Source organism: Aethalodelphis obliquidens, unplaced genomic scaffold, assembly GCF_003676395.1.
Source record: "Aethalodelphis obliquidens isolate GAN/ISIS:26980383/991018 unplaced genomic scaffold, ASM367639v1 scaffold15, whole genome shotgun sequence".
Classification (NCBI taxonomy): Eukaryota; Metazoa; Chordata; class Mammalia; order Artiodactyla; family Delphinidae; genus Aethalodelphis; species Aethalodelphis obliquidens.
The window spans coordinates 11544549-11567044 of record NW_020837959.1 but is presented as its reverse complement, the minus strand read 5'-3'; the positions used below and the strand labels follow the sequence as shown (position 1 = coordinate 11567044).

At 41.5% G+C, this 22496-nt stretch overlaps 1 protein-coding gene across 24 annotated transcripts in view; it reads right to left on the bottom strand.

Moving 5' to 3' along the window:
* The window catches only part of DOCK9 (dedicator of cytokinesis 9), a 379834-nt gene that overhangs the window by 17538 nt on the left and 339800 nt on the right, over positions 1-22496 (bottom strand). For 12 of the 24 annotated variants that reach the window (XR_003434660.1, XR_003434661.1, XM_027115927.1 and 9 more), the window contains 10 exons: positions 19703-19840; positions 19403-19585; positions 18052-18165; positions 17717-17932; positions 16181-16238; positions 15215-15292; positions 13873-13979; positions 2095-2217; positions 1466-1579; positions 760-795 (listed from right to left, as the gene is read on the bottom strand). Coding sequence is in view for 22 of the 24 variants with exons in the window: in XM_027115927.1 (XP_026971728.1) it covers positions 760-795; positions 1466-1579; positions 2095-2217; positions 13873-13979; positions 15215-15292; positions 16181-16238; positions 17717-17932; positions 18052-18165; positions 19403-19585; positions 19703-19840 (1167 nt within the window). In the remaining 2 variants the exon portion in view is untranslated. Of the gene's footprint in view, positions 1-759; positions 796-1465; positions 1580-2094; positions 2218-12674; positions 12892-13872; positions 13980-15214; positions 15293-16180; positions 16239-17716; positions 17933-18051; positions 18166-19402; positions 19586-19702; positions 19841-22496 lie in introns of those variants that run through there. The other 12 variants (XM_027115923.1, XM_027115915.1, XM_027115922.1 and 9 more) reach the window with 4 other exon arrangements.

Below are 22496 nucleotides of genomic sequence, written 5' to 3'. Positions count from 1 at the left end.
GGAGTTAACAACAACAAAAAAGGGAATGATTCTAAAAACAAAATCAGGCTTTCCGAATAGGAAGGAAAATGATAATAATGTGAGGTCTGGGTGCAAGGTAAAGGCGAAACACAAAATTGCAAACTCATCCAAGAATGCTGTCGTTAAGTGTTGAGGGAAATGAAAGATTGGGGATTCAAGACTGTGTTCCCTCGGTGAAGTCTAATCATGGGATTCAAGCCTGTTTCACATTCCCAAGGAGCAGAACTCACTGAGAGTCACTAAGACATGACTCAGCAGTCTGCTATCTGCAGGCCTCAGAAACGCTTCTCCTGATCTCTGCCGTTTACTTGGGATTTTACGGCATAAAAGGAAGCATTCTGGTCTGGCAAAAGTTATGTGAAGTTGGTGTAAATTACGTTTTGTCTTCCTGATGAGACAAATATTAAAGGGCTGTAGCATAAGATCAGGAAATATTTTCATTATCACCAGTCATCATCTGTTTTAGCACCAATCATGTCTCGATACAAGAAGGCTAAGTATTGCATGGGAAGTGAAAAAGGTTGAAAACTAAAAAGCCCAGATTGGGTTAATATTTGAAATAAATTAAAAAAAAATTTTCTCATCTAAAATGAAAGAGAGAAAATGGTGCAAAAAACACAGTATATAAAAGAAAAAAATGCAGGCTAACATGAAACAAAAAACACCCACATCAAACTAGCAGTTTAGATGCAGTGATTTCACTACATTACTTGCTTTTTATGTATTTACTGTAATTACCTCCACATCTGTTTCACTGTCTGTAAACTGGTATTGCTATAAAGTTATAAAAGACAATAAATAACAGGATAAATTGAAGGTTATAGAATGCTCATAGAAAACCACACACCCTGAATAAATGGATTGTAATTTATACTATTTAATCATGTTAGAGACTTGGAGGTTAAACTTTCAGTTAAATTTAAATGACCCCTTTTCTAAAGGGTTTTTGAAATATTACAATGGTAAATCTACTTGCAGAGATACTGTATTATAAAAGATAGAGAAGCACAGGGACAAAGGAAACCACAAAGTCTTAATTTTGGTTTAAAACATGCAGTATAGACGTGTAAGGGAACAGGTGATTTATTTCTGTAAATGGAATAAAATGTTAATTTTGTTTTGGAGTTTGTAATGACTGGACAGATATACATACAGACTTGAAAAGGAAACTTGCAAACCACACTGAGGTACCAAAGATGCCGCTAAGAATATCTTATGGAAGGAGAACTTACCGCTGCCTTAAGAAAGTAATAAAAAGACAGGAAGAAAGAAAAAAAGGCAGAAAGTTTACTACTGAGGAAGATAAGAACCATACTAAACATGACAAATTCATCAAATTAGCATTTCTAGAAAACAGAAAATTTACAAAATACCACTTTGTATATAGAATTTAAACAAGAAAAAAAGGACTTGGGACGGCCTAGAGAACAGAGAGGAGGCTCACCTGTCCGAAGAAGGCTACTCGGAAGTACGTCCCCAGAAGCCTTCGGCCTGAGTGCATGACCTCGGTCACCTTGCTGTAGGCTCGGTGCAGTGTGTCATACAGATGGGCCAGCCTCTGGAAAGCAGAACAAACCCCATTTCTTCCCACTTGCAACTAGTAGAATTATTTTAAAATAACAATGAAATGATACTACATAGGTGAAAATTCATTGGACTTGAGTTTCAAAAAAAAATCAAGAATGAATTTTGACAGCACAACTGGTAGTGATCATTATCCAACTGTTTTGTTTTCTACCCAAAGGGCCATCCTGCATATTGAAGACCCACTGGATTTCCAGTGCAGTAAGCCCATTCAGTCCTCTGATGACGTTTGCAGTCTTCGCTTTTCCTACTCCATTCCTTAGCTAAGAGGTGAAGTGCCAGAATTCCCACCCCTTGTCGTTTGAGATTTGAGGTCTGGGTAGAGGTGTGACACCTGATGGCTCTGAGGGTGGCGACTGCCAGTGTCACGTGGCGGGTCAGAGGTCATTGCTCAAATGGCCTGCTTGCGCTTTCTGCATATAAGAATGTCTGGGGATGTGTGTCACTCCACTGTCCTCTCAAACGGGAGAAAACAAACCACTCAGATACCTCAAAATCCCTCCGCTTCTCGTAGATGGGGATGATGAGCTTATAAATGTCGGCGATCAGCTCATAGCGTTCGGCCTTCCAGAGTCCGTCTGCACACTGTTCCAGGAGCTCCATGAGCACATCCTGATCAAAGAAGAAGGCCCCCGGCCAGGAAAGAGTGTTACAGGGAAATTGGCATTGTGTTCCTTGCAGAATACATAAACGGTTAAGATGGCCAGGAAGAAAATTTCAAAATATGTAATATTTTTAAACACTAACTTCCATGTTTCTTTTTTTTAATGAGCTATTTTCCAAACATGTTTACAAACAGAAACGAAGGGTCACATTGTGTAACTGTGTAATAGTTAAATGCATGGAAAAAAATTGAAATTGATGGTTTCACACAGGCTCTCAATTTTTGTTCTTAGTTTTCTTTTTCTAAATATAATGTAGATTTTCTTCCTTTCTGAGGAAAATGACAATGCTGAGACATGGAAAGTCACTAAGCATGACTTCAAACAAATTTAAACATCTTAGAGCAATTCAGTAATGGAGTGTGGTAGGCACTACGCCTGCCTCACCAACATTCTTTCCCTTTTCCTTTCAAAATTTCTATCTACTTAAGTTTGCGCAGTCACCCTGCCTCCATTAACGCCCTTGAACTTTGGAAGAAGCTAACACTATGACTCAAGGGCTGGGACAGGTGCCTCAGGTTTAAACTAACCAGCATAAATCTATTTTCTGGCCAATCACTGCTTCATCATGTGACCTAAACTGGCCAATCAGGGTGAATTTTAGGACCCTTGCTGGGAATGCTGGGACAGATGCTCTCAGCAGACTGGACATCCCATGGCCAGCCAGGGGCCTGTCTGCCCTATTAACAGAGTGGAGAGCTCCTCCTCCCTTCCAAAGTAACTGTATCTTTTACCACTTTGTTAAACAATCAGATTGATTTGTCAATCCTCTGTGGAATTTACTAATGGAAGTCAATTTATTCGACCTTTATTTAAGCCCATTGGAGTAGGGTTTCATTAATGAGGTTGAGTAAACTTCATGTGCTTATTTGTCATCTATATAGCTTGGGTGAAGTACCTATTCAAATCTTTTCCTCACTCTTCTTCTATTGGGTTATTTTCTTATTATTGGGTTTTGAGAGTTCTTTATATATTTTGCATAAAAGTGATTTATAATTTTCTCCCAATCTGTAGCCTGTCTCTGGATTTTCTTAACAGTGTCTTGTGAAGGGCAGATGTTTTAAATTTTGGTGAAGCTCCATTTATCAAGTTTTTATTTTCTGGATTGTGCTTTATACATTACATCTAAGAGATCTTTATCAAGTTCACAAAGATTATCTCCTATGTTTTCTTCCAGAAGTTTTATAGTTTTATATTTCATATTTAAGTCTAGGATCCTTTGATCCTAGAATACAGTGTAAAGTACAGGTCAACTTATTTTTCCCATATGAATGTTCAGTTGTTCCAACACCACTTGATGAAAGACGGCCCTTTCACCATTGAAGTGCCTTTGAATTTTTGTCAAAAATCAACTGACCATACCTGTGTGGGTCTATTTCTGGCTTCTCTACTTTGTTCCATTGATAGATGTGTCTGTCTTTGTGCCAATATCACACCGTCTTGATCACTACTGTAGCTTTATAGAAGGGTTTCTCCACAGTGACATGAACAATATTTTGGGCCAGATAACTCTTTTTTCTGGGGGGCTGTCCTATGCATTATAGGATGTTTAGCAGCGTTCTTAGCCTTTACCCACTAGATGCCAGTAGCAGTAGCACCACCCTTCCTCCTTTTCCCAAATTGTGACATTAAAAAACCTTTCCAGACACAGCCACATGTTCCCGGGGAGAGAGGGGGCAAAATCATCCCTAGCTGAGAACCACTGCTTTATCTTGAAATCAGATAGCACGGCTCTTCCAACTTTTTCAAAATTGTTTTGGCTAGTCTAGTTCCTTTGCTTTTCCATATAAATTTTAGAATCTGTTTATCAATTTCTACCAGAACTCCAGATGGGAGTTCGATTAGGATTGCTTTGAATCTATAAATCAATTTAGGGAGAAGTAACATCTTAAAAATACTGAGTCTTTCACACCACTTATTTAGGACTTCTCTGATTTCTTTCATCAGTGTTTGATAGTTTTTAGCATACAAATCTCTACAGATTTACACCTAATTTTTCAACGTTTTTGATGCTTTTACAAACAGTACTGTTTTTTAATTTTGATTTTTTTTTTTTTGGAGTAAAGGCCTTTATTTGAGTAAGATTTAAAGTCATCCAGCATACCTGTTTGTAGGAATTACACAAAATAATTGTTAACAATATGGTGAAACTATGGTATAAAATCTCTAAACGTGAAGGCTGATTGATTTCTGTACACTGATCTTATGTCCTATGATCTTGCTAAACTCAGTTTTAGTAACTTCTCTTGTAAATTCTTTCAGGTCACTTCTGTCACAAAAGACAACTGCATCTTATGTCAATATACGCAGTTTTATTTCTTTTTCTTACCTTACTGCACTGGCTAGAACCTGCAGCACAATGTCGAATAGGAGTGGTAAAGCAGGTATTCTTGTCTTGTTCCCAATATTAGGGGGAAAGCATTTTAGTCTTTCACCATAAAGTATGATGTTAGCTGTAGGTTTTTTGTAGATAATCTTTTTTCTTGAAGAAGTTCCTTCCTACTCCTAGGATTTTTTTTTTAAACTCATGAATGGATATTGAATTTTTTCAAATGATTTTTCTGAATCTATTAAGATGGTCATCAGACTTCCCTTATTTATTCTGTTAATATGGTGAATTATATTAATTGGTTTTTACAGGGTTGGACTAACGGTGCATTGTCAGGGTAAACACCATTTAGTCACAATATATTCCTCTTATTTATATACTGCTAGATTAAATTTGCTAATATAGTTTTTAAGGCTTTTATAGTTGCCTTTTAATATGTTTGTATCCTCCATAGTTCTGTAAATGAAGGGCACGACCTGTGTTTTTCATTACCAGCCTAATGTTTCATTATAGTCCTAATGTCTACGTTTTATAGGTCCAAAGAAAATAAACATTTTAAAAGCAGTTGTGAATCAATTTACCAGAAAATACTACCTAACTGACTTAAACAAACCATCTTTAAAGCAAGACATTTAATTCCTATGTCATATTTACAACATAGAAATCATAAAACTGTCATCTGTGTGACTAAACTCTGTACCAATGCTTATAAAGAGGTATATCAGTTATCTCATACTTTTATGGTAGGTCTCATTAAGTGCAAACACTGAAGCCAGAATATGTAGTAATTATCCTAACAGCTATAGACAAAGAAAAAAGTCAGTAAAGGTCCTAACACCGTATCTTTTCTCTCGTGCATTTGTATTATGAAGTTGCAAAACCTCTCTCCGTTTTCTCTTAGTTTTGTCTCAAATCTTTTCCAATGGAGAATCTATCCAGGTTAAATATGACAAGATTTTATGATTTTTCTCATGCTTCTCTGATTATAAAAAGCTACATAAAAGAAAAGCATAAAAATAAAACTTGTATAGTGTCAGTGTCAACGTACTTACTTTAGCATATTTGTAAAACTGGGAAGGTAATAAAGGTCTAATCTAATTTGGTAGTTGTGATGATCAAATAAAATTTTATCCATTAAAACGCTCTGAAAACTAAATACTATATGTAATTAATAGGCCAGTTAAACAAATTTCTCTTTTTCAATCATCACTTTCTACTTTGCATTAATTTTTGAAAAATGAGATCTTACTTCTACTGGATAATGTAATATCCCACAGTGCCACATACATATTTGGTAGGCAAGAATTTCTTGGATGAATGAATCGATCTGCATTTTTGTTAGTAATATAACAATATTACTATTAGCTGTCCTTCGCTGTAGGGAAACAAGTCCTTTATCAAAGCCTTGCAATTCTTACATATCTTAGATCACAGACACTGCACTGGGTATTTATTGAGCATCTTCATTCTCAGTGATGCTGTGGGACTACAGCAGAGGTGAATGAATTCTGAGAAGACCCAATTTCCCATCAGGGATGAGAATGCTGTACAACCAAGGAATTCTTCTGATAACAAAATAGTCAAGGCATGGAAATTTACCCATCTTAAAGCTATTCTTAGGTTTAACTTACAGACTACTCATTTGGCCCCTTCTTTTCTCACTACTGGGTTTTGTTCAAACTATAGTATGGTTCACACTGTAGAAGTAAATACACAATGATGACACCCTATTTATTGTGGATGGGATCAGAGAGACCTAAAGGTTCTTAACTCCATGCTTAGCAGTTACAGCACAATAAGACTCTAGAGTAACTTCAATATAATCTCATATAAAATTGAACATTCTTCTCAAAGAGTTATAAATGTTATAACCAGGTACAGTCACTACACCACATCATTAACTTGATTCTTTCATTCATTCATTCATTCACACATTTTACCAAGAAGCTACTACATACAAGGCACTGTATTCGACACGGGGTTTATAAAACAAACCTATATAAGTAAAATTTCAGTTTCTGTAATTTATAAAAATGGCTCTGTAGATTTTTACTAAACGTGGGCTGGGGGTGGGTTTGGGATCGTTTATCAGGTTATGTGGTATACACGAAACTGGCTTTGAGGAGGAGGCCCTCAAAGACACAGAGAGGTTGTCCTTTGAAGCAGCTAGAACTGATGGACTAGAGACTCACGACCACCGACTGGAAGAGATTTGACGTGCATGCTAAGATACTGAGGACAGAGAAAACCACAGTGATTTCAAATACGTGCCAAATACGTGCAAGTCAGAAGGTAGACACTCTGAACTGAGAGCAGTAGGCATTTACTGACTTAACAATAGTCTGTGTGTCTCTGAGTGAGTCCAGGGGAGGCCAAGAATCACGTGAAGAGAGCACTTCCTGCTCATAAAGCTCAGATCTCTATGCAGATCCATAAAGAGATTACAAAAGATGGTGGGGAGTGTGCTGATAAACGCGCAGGGAATCAGGGACGCAGAGAGGAGCAGCACCTATCCAGGGATGGGGGATGGGGGACCATGGAAGGTTGCAGAAAGTGATGACTGGCTGAGTCTTACACATCATCAGGAGTTAGTGAGGTGAAGGCGAAAGGTGGGACTAGCAAGGAAGAGGGGGGAGACATTCCAGGGAGAGGGAACAGCCTGGGCAGAGACATGGGAGAGATGGCAGCATGGTGTGTGAGAAATTTATAAGTAGTTTGAGGGCCAGAGTATAAAATCTGAGTCAAACAGGGCAGAGAGATGAGGTCGGGGAGGTGGAAAGATTAAATACACAGAGTAAATAGCCACATTCAAAAGTTTTCTAAAAATAAATTAATAATTGAAATAGATAATTTTATGAGAAATGAAAATGCACACAGACATAACATCCACTATCACAACAAGGAAGTGTTATATAAGGAAGATGTTACTTGATTTTAAAATGATGTTCTGTCTATACCTCATAAGGCGTCTGCGTATAGCAGCCTTCCAGGTATATTTTGAATGGTTCTAGATTTAGTCACTTAAATATGTATCAAATAGAGTTTACGAGTAATCTCCTGGGCCAAATGCTCCTAATTGTGAGACTAAGATTTGAATACTACTTTTACTCATTTGTCAAACCAGAAACACAAGGAAAGTTTAATAACGATGAAACCTGAATTCTTGTGGCATATCAATACTATGGACAATTCAGTTCACTACGGAAAAATCTGCCATATTTGGTACAAAAAAGTAGACTTCAACCAGGGACACTTCCCAGAATGGTTGGAAAACAGTAATGTTTCATAGAGTGAATAGAGCTTAGTAAATAACTATGAAATAAGTATCACAATTTGATGGTAATTAAGAATTAGGAAATAATACATCATCAACCTATATATGCTACTGGACATTATTTTATCTTTTCTTTTGATTCAGGAGGCATTCAGGATCTATAGTGTATCAGTCTGAATATCACTTTTTATTGTAGAAAATGGTAATGTATACTATAAAAAGCAGAGTAGTTAGAGATTTTACCCAATAACAAACTAAAAATGGCTTTTATTTTTAAAAAAAGGTTAAGTCCTTCTCGCATAGAAGGTAGAGTATGGATTACTGAGCATCAAAGCTTAATTTGGTAAGGTAAATTATTCAAGCTAATGTCAACTCTATACCTCGATGTTTACAGCTGGTGCATCAAGTAACAATTCTTTGAATAGAAATAACCAGCAATCACAGACAGCTAAGTTTGAGAGACCATATGTCAACACAAAATTATAAAGAGTCATAAAAACTAAGACATCAGGGCTTCCCTGGTGGTGCAGTGGTTGAGAATCTGCCTGCCAATGCAGGGGACACGGGTTCGAGCCCTGGTCTGGGAGGATCCCACATGCCGCGGAGCAACTAGGCCCGTGAGCCACAACTACTGAGCCTGCGCGTCTGGAGCCTGTGCTCCGCAACAAGAGAGGCTGCGATAGTGAGAGGCCTGCACACCGCGATGAAGGGTGGCCCCCGCTTGCTGCAACTAGAGAAAGCCCTCACACAGAAACTAAGACCCAACACAGCCAAAAAATAAATAAATAAATTTATAAAAAAAACCCCAAAAAACTAAGACATGATAGTAACTAAACATCGGGGCATATATGAATAATATTCTCAACAGAAATTCCACGTATGAATTTACTTTGAATTCTCAGCAATCGCTTGAAAACCAGAACTTACACTGACAGCGGTCAGAGTGGTGACCTTGAAAGGCGATCATACAGAAAGTCTGATAGTTTTCCCCCTTGTTTAAAATCTAAATGCCAAGTTATTTTTTTTCTAAATTGTCAATACACGCAAAGAACTATAAGTAATCACTGGTCGGGGAAAAAAAAGAAACCTCAATGAGCTTTATGCACCTGGAAAGTACACATTTTATGATATTATACTAGACTTAAAAAGATCTCGGTACACTAAGCTCGTAAGCCATTCAGGAAGCTGTTTAAAATGTAATTAGCCAGTCATTTTTAGGTGTGCCACAGCCATGCGGTTGACGGCACCGAGCACCTGTCTGTGGAAATAGCTCACTAATGCTGTGCATGGGCGCATGTGTGTGCTTGAAAATGCATTATGAGCCTGTGTATTTGCAGGGTATTTAAAGTTTTTTCACTTAAATAATATTTGCCCCATCTTAGGACTGACTGATTTAATTTAACCTTTCTTATGAAGCTAGCTATCTCTTTTATCTACCATTTGGGAATAACCGTAAGCATGTGACCTGGCTCGGGCAATGGCGTACATCATGGCATCATTCACATTTCCACTATATTATCGTTTCTCAAGATACAGTCGAAGATCCTTTGTATCAGAATAATCACCTGGCATGCTTGTTAAAATACAGATTCCCAGGCGCTACAGTCACCCAACTAAATCTGGGGATGGGTGGGGGTGGGTTAGAATGGGAATCTATATTTGTAATAGGAATCTACGTAATTTTTAAACACACTAAAGCTTGAGGACTAGCACACTAGGTCAAACTTTCTAAGACAGGCACTCCCTCATATATCACTGAGCTGGCACATGGCACACAGCTAGTTTATGGAGTGAATCAACACATGTAAATGCAGAAATTTCTAAGCCACAAAGAACTGAGACAACTTTCAATTCAGATTCTAAGGGACCGTGGTTTAGGTGTTTCTCCTCAATGGCAAGAAAGCATCAGAAGCAGTGTTGCGTGTTGGGGCCGATCACATCATGATCACATCACATCATGCTCACCCTTGTCTCTCCAGCATAAGGAAGCTTAGGAAATATTTGCAACATGAAGCAGGGCAATATGTCCTGGTATGAGACAAGGTCGAGCAGTCAGACAAGTTCCATGGGCCACGTTCCCTACTGCTATTGTTTTCGAGAAGCATTATAAAAGTGAAGATATGCTATATAACTTTGGCGGTTCTAAGAGCACTCTCGGTCAAGGAAAAGTAGATGCTTAGACCACTCTACAGGGTTACAGAAAATTGCCAGGCTTGGATGAGATGTAAACAGAGGAACCACAGAATGTGTTTTGTTGCTAACTCTCTCTTGGGATGTTCTGTAGGTATAAACATTTTATGTTTGTTATTTCTGAGTAGATGCAGTTTGGCTAAGACAAGTCAGTGACCTGCCAGGTGAACCTCACCGTTGCTGGTCTGTGAAACAACACTTGAGGGTGCCAAATACAGTCGATCCTCATTATTTGCTGTGGTTATGTTCTGTGGTCACCACCGACACTAAATTTGTGAACACGGAACACCCTCTTCTTGGGGAAATACAGGATTAGGCTCCAGAGAGCCTCTGGTTACAAAATTTTTGGCAATTGATTAGTACATAACCTTGTTTTATGTGTGTTTCTGTTTAAAGACACCCATTTAGTACATATTGTTGATTCATTAATATTGAACCCACGACCCAAAGCACTGTAACTCCTGCCTGAACAGAGCTTATCTGACAAGTATTTTCTCTGTAAGGCACATCACCTTCCTGAGCTCAGGAACACTGGACAGCACTTCAGCACCATGTTAGGGGGCCAGAGAAGGACCCCTGTTTACAGCACGAGCTGAAACAAGGAGGCAGAGTGTTGCCTGTTCAGCCTCAGATGGGAACGTGTGGCCTCAAATTTTTTGCTGCTTTGTGCCTTGTCCCCAAATGACTGTAAAAGCACCTCATGCTGATTCTGGGGTAACAAAGAAATTTTAGCAACTGGGCAAATAATGAGGATGGACTGTATTTTCCAGTTCCCCACTACAGTCCCTTTTGGCCCCGTTCCTCCCTCGCTCTGTGCCATGCGGGCCGACGCACCAGGACTGCTGGCCTGCCTGCTGGGCTCAGCCAGTGGAAGGCCAGCAGGAGACTGGTGGACAGGAGAGTGTGGGGAGGGGGTGCCTCCCTCCCTGCCCCCATGCCAGGACTGAGCCGGGGCAGATGGCCCCTCTGTGTAGTTTCTCTCTCCCCGCTCCCTTAGCCCACAGGTTGACAGTGGCAACCCAGCTGTTGCTAACCTCCAGGGTTCTGCAATATTCCTTGTTGGTTTCCCTAAACCCCGACCAAACTTCAAAATAGTCCCTTTGTTAGACTTGCTTCAATTTCTGAGAGTGCTACCTATTTCCTTCTAGGACCCTGCCTGTATGGGATAATGAGGGAGGGATCTCAAAACAACATGGGCTGCATGGAATTTTGACACCATAGGAAACTCAGAATTCTTCAATCTGCATAGGCTCCAATTTGTGAAACAAAATGTAAACAGGAATGAGACGTTTCTCTTTAATCAAAAGCAGCTGCGGGGGAGTTCGCTCTTTAGATCAGAGTCAAGGAAGATGGACTGCTACCAATAAAAACGCATCTGAGGTCTCCTCCTAGGAGAATTGTGCATTTTTAGGTAGCGCCTCTAAAATCATGTTAGGAGAGCATCTTAGACATTGAAATATATCTAATAATGCACATTAAAAGGGCAATGATTTTTATTAAACTATTGTTCTACACCTATTCCCATCAGCTTTCCCCAAAACTCCTCCTCTGGCAGAGATATTCGACTTTCCCTTTTTCTTGAAACTACGTGGCAGTTTCTGCTTTCGTGACTTTTGGAACACGTTCTTTTTTTTCACTGCTGGCTAGTTTCACTCTTAATGTGCAGGGCTTGCTCGGGGCTTTACAACCCCCTGTGCCACATCCTAATCAGGATAGATCATCGTGCACTATGGACCTTGTTAAAGATTTACCAACTTTACGCTTCAAGGACAGGGTGGAAAGTCCATATTCTGAAAATAACTGATAAAGTTATCCCTGCCACACGTTCAGTTATTACTCAGAGCGGGTGCCATCCACAAATTTCCCCAATCAAGCCTGCCCTTGACTTCACAGGGCTCATTCCCTAGGCTGCAGAGACTATTCCAGCCTATTACTTAATCTGATGAGCAAACCTGAACTTCACGTTATCATTCCAGATGACAGGTTACCCACAACTGTTTACTTTCGAATCTTTAGTTGTTCTTGGCATTGCTGTTTTCCTTATCGAATCTAAACAAAGTGCTGCGCTCCGGAGGACTGACTGGTCAGCGGGGGACAAGGGTGGTTTCTCCAAGGAAACAATGCGTTCAAGCCTCTTTTCAGGGAAGAACCCAGTGCAAGCCCTCCTTGAAGCGAGGAGTTCAAAGCCAAGAGCGTGCGGGCCTTGTTGCCTAAGGGACAGGCACACATGTCAGAGTAAAAAATAAAAAATTACCATTGGGCCAGGCATTTCAAGGTGGAGAAACAGCTGAACTGTTAAGACCATGTAATAACCAACTGGTTTTTTTTTTTCCCCTTCAGAATACTTAGAGAACTTCATGTATTTTGGTTAAAATTATTTTAATTTTTAAATGTGAAGTCACTCTATATATTATCCTTCTTTCTCACAGTTAATTTTTAATTTAGAGGGTCATTTGAGACTAGACAATTTTTGGCAGTGGTTCTTAAACTTTTGAGGCTTAAGGTCCCTTTATATAGCATAAACATTATTGAGAATTCTTTAAAAATAGCTGAGAACTTTTGTATACATGGGTGTTATCTCTCAATATTTACAATATTAGGAATTAAAACTGAAAAAAAAGTAAAAAGATTTATTACTTTAAACTAAGATAATAAACCTATGACATGTTAATGAAAATAACACTTTTAATGAAAAACCAACATTTTCAAAGAAAAAATTAAGGAGAAGAGTGGCATTGTTTTACATTTTTTGCAACTCTGATGTCTGACTTCGTAGGAGAAGCCTGGATTCCTGTCTCTGCTTCTGCATTCAATCTCTTCAATATGTTGTTCTGGGTGATGTAGACAAAGAAAATCCAGCCTCACAGAGATATTCAATTGGAAAAGTAAGGACCTCATAGACTTCCCGAAAGGGTCTCGGGGACCCCAGGACCACACTTTGAGAATTGCTGATTCATGGTTGGTCAGTGTCACGGAGGATGTTTGCTCATGGGCCCCGCTTACCAGCATGAACATGATCAAAAGTCCTGATATTAATTGCAGGACTTCTACATCATAAACACAAGTATAACAGAGGCAGAAGATGTTTACTCACTTCTCTGTTCTTTCTCTCCACGTGAAGAAACACGCACACAGAAAATTGGCATTTGTTCAAATGCCTAGCTGTATTTCAGAACTCTCTAGTTTCAGATTTTAAACTGCAGGGTGCAGGGTGATCCTGTTTTGGCAAGAAACTTGCAAAAATTGCTACAATGATCTAAAGTCAAACTTTCTGGTCTTTATGGGGGGTGGGCAAGGGTGGTCTTATCTACTCATGGTGCACAGGCCCTAGCTGACAGCACTCAAGTGGGGGCAGAGAACTGGGGGCCTGGACAGGGGTTGCTCTGCCCCTGAGCCCAGTCTGGCCTCTCATGGCCTTGCATGTTTGGGGACATCGGAGAGATATCTTGTGTTGGAGATACTGATCTAAAAGTCAGAAATAAAACCCAGGAACCAGAGAAATTAACTGTTGCGAAGAATGAGAAACTTTATGATTCACAATACTGGGCCTTTTACCCCAAGTGTTCAAGCTCTCAGCCTCACTTCACTATTAACTAGTTCCTCGCACTCTCTCCAGAGGAAAGGGGGAGTTCCTGGGAATGGGAATGGCAGAAGCTTTCACTGTTCAGTTTCAGTGTTCTGGAGAATTATCTTAGAGTGAAGTGTGTACACAGCAGCTGCAGACAGAAAATCCCAGTTTGGTGCAGGGGCGGGTGAACGGCAGCACCCGAGACACTGGGGTTACCGGAGCCCTCGCGGGCTGCGGCGCTCACCTCGTTGAAGTGGACGTCCTGCATGCCAACGTCTTCCATCATGGAGGCCTCCTCATCTATGTTCGGGGTAATCACCCTGAAAGCTGTGCATCCTTGTCTAAACATGCCTAGAATTAGAGAGCAGGGGAGACAGTTGGAGCTATCAACCTGAAAGTGGATGAACCGTGAGGGTTCTTCCTGCCCTGTTTGTTTCTGGGTTGAACGAGGACCGATCTTGAAATCTCTTGCGTCTCAGGCCAGCGTTCCCATGGGAAGCCTGGGCGCCACTGTGTGCTTTCCTTCATTCGCTTCCTCAATATTTAACCCTCACTGCCCTCAATTTTTTTTATTTTTCTCATCCCTTTTTATTTTTCACCCACCTTTATTAAAATGTATGTAATCCTTAAATAAACTGAAATAGGTATTGAATCAAATTAATAGCAAGGTAATAACAACAATAGTTTGATTTGGTAAAATGACCCATGCTCAGATACCAAGAAAAATAAAGAAGCCAAAGCCAATCAGAGAAATACAGACTCAAAAACAACTCTGTTTACTTCCAGCTGTCATCTCACCTACTCTGGCTGGGGTAACCCAGAACTCAGATTAGAACTCGCCCTTCTCCTGCAGGAAGCAGTCTACCAAGATGTGACTCGATGGCCGCAGCCGTGAGCTGAGGGGCTGCCTTGGCTGGTTCCATGTCAGCAGCCTGAGGGGTAAGAAGAGGCCTTTCCTCCCATGGAGTCACTGGGGAAAGTTTCATGTCACTTGGACAATGTCAGCTGGGCAAAAACGATCAAGTGAAGAAGGACTTGAAATGTCTTCCTGCTCTACTGAGATTACTGCTTACAGTAAAACAAAAGTCAAAACCTGAACTGAGACCTCCCATGTTTCAGGAAAAAAAGGAACACAGAGTAGTTTGAAATCAAGTCTTGGAAGAGTGGACCCTACAGTCAGAGACGTTTCTGCTGCACGTGGTCTAGGCTTCCAGCCCCTTCATGGGTTGTCTAGCACCTCTGCCAACGTCCAGCTTTCGCCTTGCTTTTGTTTCATGGAGACAAAGATTCCCCTATGCAAAGCACTAACCTGGGAGCTTGAGGATACATGAGTGTACAAAAAGCAAAATTATAAAATCCAACCATCCATGTTTTTGGCTACAGAGTAGATTTAAAAATACAACTCAGCTCTGGTGGAACGGCAATGGTGGCCAAAGTGCTTTCTTCTCCTTGCCTGCCATCAAACCAGAGTGGCCAGGAAAAGAAGGGAGGGAAGGAGAGCCAAGTCCATCCCAGCAGAGTTGAAAGAGAAACCCCATACGTCTGAGTGTCACAGGGACGGGGCGGCCGGCCCACCCTCAGCTCACCTCCCCGGCGCCTCCTCTGGCAGGTGCTGTGGCTGGAGGGGAGGAAGGACGGCTCCAGCTGGAGGGCTAGGTCTGCTTCTAAACGTGAGGAGATGTATTACCCGACAGAAGGTCTCAACAGGAAATCGTGCTGGCAGTAAGAGAATACGGAGCCCCTCCCTGGTTTCTTTCTCCTTCCAGCTCTGACGTATGACAAGCCTAGATGCCCTTAAATTCCATTCCAAAGAGCCAGCTGTACCAGAAAGATAGAAATTCCCTGACCTGGCCATCTGTGGTTTCCTCACATTGTGAAGGAATTAGCCAGATCTGGTGCAGCCGTGCTCCAGTACACACATGAACACAACTGGCCTTTCTAAAAGCCCCGTGTTCTCAAATTTGAAGTGGAAACGAGCAACTGGTGTTTAACCAGAGGAGCCGTGACAGAACTCGCGGCCTGCTAACGTGGGAACAAGCACTTAGCACACAGGTGGGTGGCACTCACTCCTGCCAGCTCCTTCCATGGGGCGGCAAGGTTTCCAGCCTGCAAGCTGCCTTCGCACACAGCAAAGCCGACCGGGCTGTGCTCCAGAAAATACTGCCTGATCACCTCCTGTTACAGCTGCCTTTTGACTGGTAAACAGTTCCGGTGGGAACTATCTTAAGGGAAAATAAAATCTTTTCAGATGGAGATTGGCTGGTCAGGGACTCCCAGATGCCAAGCTCATTAACTAGTTTTTGCAATATGGAGTTATTAGTAAGAGGTTATATGACAAAATGCCACCTACTTTTGTTTTGCATTTCTGCGGTGCCTACCACATCAAGCAAATGTCACACCAGTGAATAGAACAATGAATATACTCTACACATACACATACACACACACAGAGAAATCCCCCACGTCCACATCTTTCTTAATGGCTCTCACTTGTCTTTGCTGCTTTGTGCAATTTTATATTTATTTCACAAAACCCAGGAATCGTTTCTTACCTTTCCGTGTGAGATATTCTGCCACCAGGGCTGTGACATGGACGTAGCACATTGCTGCCTAAAACAAAAGACACGTTTCAGAATCACCAATTATGAAGAAGGGCACAATGCTCACAAACAGAAATCTAATGACTATATGTACTTATATTAGATCTCAAGGCATCAACTAGTGTTTCTAATGGCCGACATCTTACCTTTTGAAAAAAGTAGAACAATTCAAATAAATTGAAATTTTTAAACTTTGAATTGAGACAAACGACGGTAAATTTGCTAAGACCTATTTCTATTTAAAATTACTAAATTTAAATGTAAAAGATTTTTAAAAAGCATTTTTTCTTACTATAAAATTTCAGCATTATTTCTCTTAAAGGGAAAAGAGGATCATTTGAAGAAAAGGCATGTGCATTCTTAGATTCAGAGATGAAGTTATAACTTTCTCCAAAAATTCTAAATGAAAATATTATTTTATGTTAAATGGATAACATTATAAACACCTTAAAACAAAAGAAAAAATAAAAATAAATTCTTTTCACCAAGTTGCCATGGTTTACAAAACATTAAAGATAGCTGTTGGAAATGAACCTACCATAAGGTTCCAATGTCTGAGCCCTGGTTCTTGTCAGAAGGATAAAAAAAATTACTACTACTAACAGTATGTAATTCATTTTCATTATGGCTAATGTATATCTTAGATTAAACTTATGGTCAAACAGAATGGATTCAATCAATAGGTAAAAATAGTTACATAAAATTTTCAGATATAGAACACAATTTTACTAATTTAAGCAGTCAGAGAGGTTTACAAGTAAAAGCACACTTCTTTGGTGGTACCGTTAATCATACCTAAATGCCTCGGGCATGAACCCTGAGCAGAGTTTTCATGCGAACATGAATACTTCCCGCCTTACAGCCTACTGTTTTCCTTAATTTCCCCCATTTTACAGATGATGTCATAGAGACACAGAGGGGTTAAGAACTGGTTCAATGTCACTGAGTTAGTCAATGTCGGATCCGGGATCCAGTCTGCCTTGGAGCCCACACTCCCCCTCTGCCCCCGCCATGCTGTCGCCTATTGAACTGTGCAGCTCTGTCCATGAGGGAGCTCTGACATCTGCCACGACTACAGACAGAAACTGACTACCTCAAACAGGAAAAAGCAATGCCCTGTCATTCATGACTTCGATACAGGGAAATCTAATTTTATCATAAAATAGCTGAATTTTAGATCTAGAGAGGAGTTTTGATGCAGAAACTGAGTGCACCTAACTAGCAGGCACCTGTGTGAGCATGGATGTTTTCTAAGAGCCTTCAAACAATGCTCTTTTGTGATGGAGACATCCCCTTACGATGTTGTAAATTGTTAAAATGCTTAGATGACCATGAAGGAACCCCAAGCCCAGCACTGTTTAAAGTATCACATGTTTTTAACTGGCTTCTTTGAATTACTGGGAAATTTTTCTCATAATTGGCTTTCTTCAGTGAATGGGACACAATTTGTTTTCTCAAAAGCCCGGATTGACATGCTTGCGGGGCTACCTCGGACAGGTCCCCGTTTTTGACATGGATCCGGGCCATGCTGTCCAGCCACGTCTTCCGGAGCTCGGGGGTGCTGGCGTAGGACTTGGCCAGGCTGTACTGGAGGTCCACCAGCATCTCAGGGTCGTTCTCATGCTCCTTCATCTGGGCCGTGGCCATCAGAACGGTGCGGATCCTTTTGGTCAGGTCCTTCACGTCCGAGGAGAAGGTGGTGTGCTGCAACAAGGGTGGAGGGGGACACGGGGCTTTCAGCTGCATTCTGTCCGTGTGCATACGTATCGGATGATGAGGCGGAGTTTTGGGGGTAAAACATAAAACGAGACCGGGCCACCCACCTTGATGAGCCTGTCACTGTTGGCACAGTTGTTGATGATAGACAAGGACTGCTGGAATCTGGTTCCCCCAATGCCAACAACGTCTGCTATCAGTTGGCTGACGGAAATAATGACCTTAGGGATACACAAACGTGAGCAAATCATTTCACCTTCAAGTGACGCCCCAGGCTCAGCTCCTGGCTTTGGTTAGGATGTGCACGGGGATGGGGCAACAGGGAAGGTGCGAACAAGGATCGCTCCAGTGTGGGAAACAATGTCTGAGTCATCTTCCCCCTTCCAAGAATTATTCTAGAAGGTGATTTTGCTACCCTTCCATCTCGGTTGCACATCAAAATGCTAATCAGGAGAGTGTAGAGGAATGAGAATCAGATAAGCCCACATCACTTGGATGGTTACTTACCTATCACTTTCTCTAATAAAAAGGAAGACCTTATTATTTACCTCTTTGGTTTTTGGCTTGAATTTATATGTACTAAATATTCAGTAAGTGGACTGTCTTTTGCATTTATTATTAAAACATGTACATATGAACTATGGAGTGGGGGAATCTGTCTTTTTTGGGGTCTATAAATAGCACCGCCTTGGGCTTCCCTGGTGGTGCAGTGGTTGAGAGTCCGCCTGCCGATGCAGGGGACACGGGTTCATGCCCCGGTCCAGGAAGATCCCACATGCCGCGGAGCGGCTGCGCCCGTGAGCCATGGCCGCTGAGCCTGCGCGTCCGGAGCCTGTGCTCCGCAGCGGGTGGGGCCACAGCAGTGAGAAGCCCGCGTATCGCAAAAAAAAACCCCAAAAAACAAATAGCACTGCCTTTACCCAGTTACTCAGCTAAACCGTGGACCATGCCCCTCCCCCCATTCCCCCTTCCCATCCTTTACCTTCACCACACCCAGGTATAATCAATCACTAAGTACTGTCAACTCAATCTCCTCTCCCTTCTAACCTCACCATGCCTGACCCAGGACAGCATCCTCTCTGGCCTAAACTTAACCATGGTTTCCCCATGGTCTCCCGATCTAAGGCCTTGACTCCCTGATCCATTCTCAGCCTGGAGTCCTGAGGTATCCTCCTATAGGTTCTATAAATCTTTACTCAGTAGAATTTCGGTCAGTCGAACATTGATTCGACATTTAAATGTCAATTTACCAATAGAAACACATCCTGGGCCCAAATCTTACGATGTGGAGGATGAAATAAATAAAACCAGTAAATGTGACTTTTGAATTTTCCATCTAGAGGCCAGATCGTTCAATACTTACACCGAGGTAACCTGGTAGATGTGACACTCAAAATTTTCCTGCTAAAACATAATTCCACACAGCACACTTGACCTGGAAAGCTAAAGCACACGCACCTGCAGATGCGTCCGGACAAAGGACTTCTTGCCAGTGTAGTCGAAGTTGTTCCTCATCAGGAAGTACAGCAGCTGGGAGGCCTCAGTCCTGATGGAGCTCAGCTTGGAGTTGCAGCATTTCAGGACCTCATAGCACAGGGCTGCGCACATGTCCGCTCTCCGCTCATAGAACGTTGAGGGAAACTACATGGACATGAGGAAGCAAATGAACCAGAGAGGTTAAGTGCCTCGTTCAGCTCCAGGTAGACACAGGAGAATGGGTGAGAATCAAGAATGACCTTCCCTGGTGAAACAACGTACCTTATAGATTAATGACCTTAAGGCAGTGAAGACATTTTTTAAAGCCGTTTCAGACTGATGTTTTTGAAGAAAACACAGGTAGACGTCAAAAACCTTTTTCATGAGGGGATTATGTCCGTGGTCAGCCAGGAGCTGGTTCTTAAAACACACAAGGACAGCTTGGTCAGTGAGACACGCCAGACACTGCTGATTGGTTTCATACAACTTTCAGCCTCAAAGGTTACATTTTTCAGGTGCTAAGACAACTTATAATTTAAACAAACTTCCCATGAATCCTCTAGGAAAGCACAGAAGTCTCTTGTAGTACAAACAAACTTATCAATAAATTCATGCTTTGGAGAATTTACTTTTTCTACTAAGGGAGAGACCAATTTAAAACTTCCCAGCAAACTGTACTACGGTTTAAAGGACCACTGTGCCTCAGTACTGATTGGGCTTCTATTTATTTACTTATTTTTACTATCACCAGCAACTAATACGGAGGTCATGTTTGCGACACCTTAATTCCAACAGAGAAGTGCCATTACAGGTGTCAGCTAATCAATGGGCTGGAAAAAAGCACTGAAGTGAGGGGTATGGAGCAGGTCCTCTAGCAGTGAGGGCTGGGTTTTCTCCCCCGCTACAGGCTCTCAGGCACTCTGTGAAGCCATGAATCACCAGGCAGTCTGGTAAGGGGGAAAACGCACAGGCTTTGGGTCAGGCACCATTTCTCACGTGCACAGATCTGCACAGGTAAATTGAGCCTGGCCATTCTCATCTGTGAAACAGCGACCCTAAAACTAAGCTTGCATAGTTACTGGGAAGACTTGAGGTCAAGTATATAGCTGATGCCCACACTGATCTAGCTCAGTTAAGTGGCAAGAGGGTCACCATTAATTACTTCTCATTCTTCAAGGTTTTCTCCCACCAGCAGCAAATTCACACTGGTTTAACACCGTGAAAGCCTGGTTGGCTACAACTCCCAATGATTGCTGCACATGCGCAGTGGACAGAGGTGTCTCCCAACTAAAGGCCAGCATGCAGCCACATGTGCTTGACACCAGAGAGCTGCATCTTCAAATACAGACAGGCCTGTCAGGACAAAGGTGTGTTTGGGAGAATGTGTGCATTTTGCACAAGTAGGCAAAAATGACTATCACTGAAAAAAAATGTCCAGAGGTCAGTACCTCAAACCAACCTTACAGTTTAGCCAAAGGAACAGAGACAGCTTATGTCCAAATAGTTCGGCTGCACAGCAAATTATGGCTGGAGTAACAGTTTCAAGATTTATCTCGTCTTATTGTTGGAGAAAAAGTTTTACTTAAGGAATAAGTTTTGTTTTTTTAGGTCCAGTAATTCACGGGTGTATTTACAGCTGGTAGGACACCTGGAATCCACAGTGATCTTTATATCATGAAACACTGAAGTACAGTATTGAATTCCATCATGTGAAAGAGAAGCAATTTAATGGAGCAGAAAATGTGACTTAATTAACTGAATATGATGTAATTCTCAACCATGAGCAGCTGTTCACCAACCGAAAAAAAAAAGAGGTTGTTTCCAGTGTTTGGGGAACTGCTTAGTGTTTACTGTTTCTGAGCAGTTCTTTTCCCAGGAGTCACAGTCCTTCCTAATTATGGCTGGATTAAGGCTTGCATGAATCTGGGTATGAGCTTTATTTTCTCAGCCATCTTTGCTGGAGATATCCAGGAGAGACGGTTCATACAAAAATCGCTAAGACCTCTGGCCTTGCTGTCTGAATTGGCCTGTCTCCAAGTTGTTACCACTGGAGTTAAATTTTCCTTCCTTTCACTCTCTCTGGTCAAGGTTTTTGCTTCCCATTTTCAGGATTTAGTCTTCTTTGGGTTCTGATCACAAAACTTGCTTGAAGAATGGAATAAAAATGCATACAGGGCTTCCCTGGTGGCACAGTGGGTGAGAGTCCGCCTGCCGATGCAGGGGACACGGGTTCGTGCCCCAGTCCGGGAAGATCCCACATGCCGCGGAGTGGCTGGGCCCGTGAGCCATGGCCCCTGAGCTGCGCGTCCGGAGCCTGTGCTCCGCTAGGGGAGAGGCCACAACAGTGAGAGGCCCGCATACCGAAAAAAAAAAAAAATGCATACAAAGATATAAACAACCCCTCATTTAAAGGGGTAAGGGACCTTTCGTCCTGAACACACCCCAGTTTACCAGCTGCCTTCCTTATTTTCCAATCAATTTTCTTCTCTCTCTCTCTCTCTCTCTTTCTCATTAAAAACGTTGAACATTCAGAAAGGCTCAGAGCAGGGAAAAAAGCAAAACAAAAATCACCTTCACTTTTCCACTCATAAATAACCATTGGATAACAATGGAGTATCTCATTTCTACCTCTGTCTCCCTATAGACTTTTACTGAGGATGGGAGAATTTCATTGATTAAAATGAAATTAAATGAGACGTTAGAATAATGGGAAAGGCATGACTTATTTCTAGCAATAAGGTGGAGAATAGGTTATAAATAATTCTCAGGAATTGCCTGATGTGGATTCAAGTTTGACTGTCGTTACCAGCCTCCTAAGGGAAATGGGGCTTTCAGAGAATGAACACACATTATCAGTAATTTCTAAAGAGCCAGGAACAGGAGAAAAACGAACTTAAACCTCAGGTGCCAAAATGAGATATCTGGAACCACGTTATTTAAGACAGCTACATCCTTCCTAGGGATATGGCTTGATTTTTATTTAGACACTGATTTATAGAATAACTTTAAAAATCTAGCTTCGAGTAGCACTCTCTCTGTCGCAGAGACTCACCAATCACCAGGATGACCTAAACCC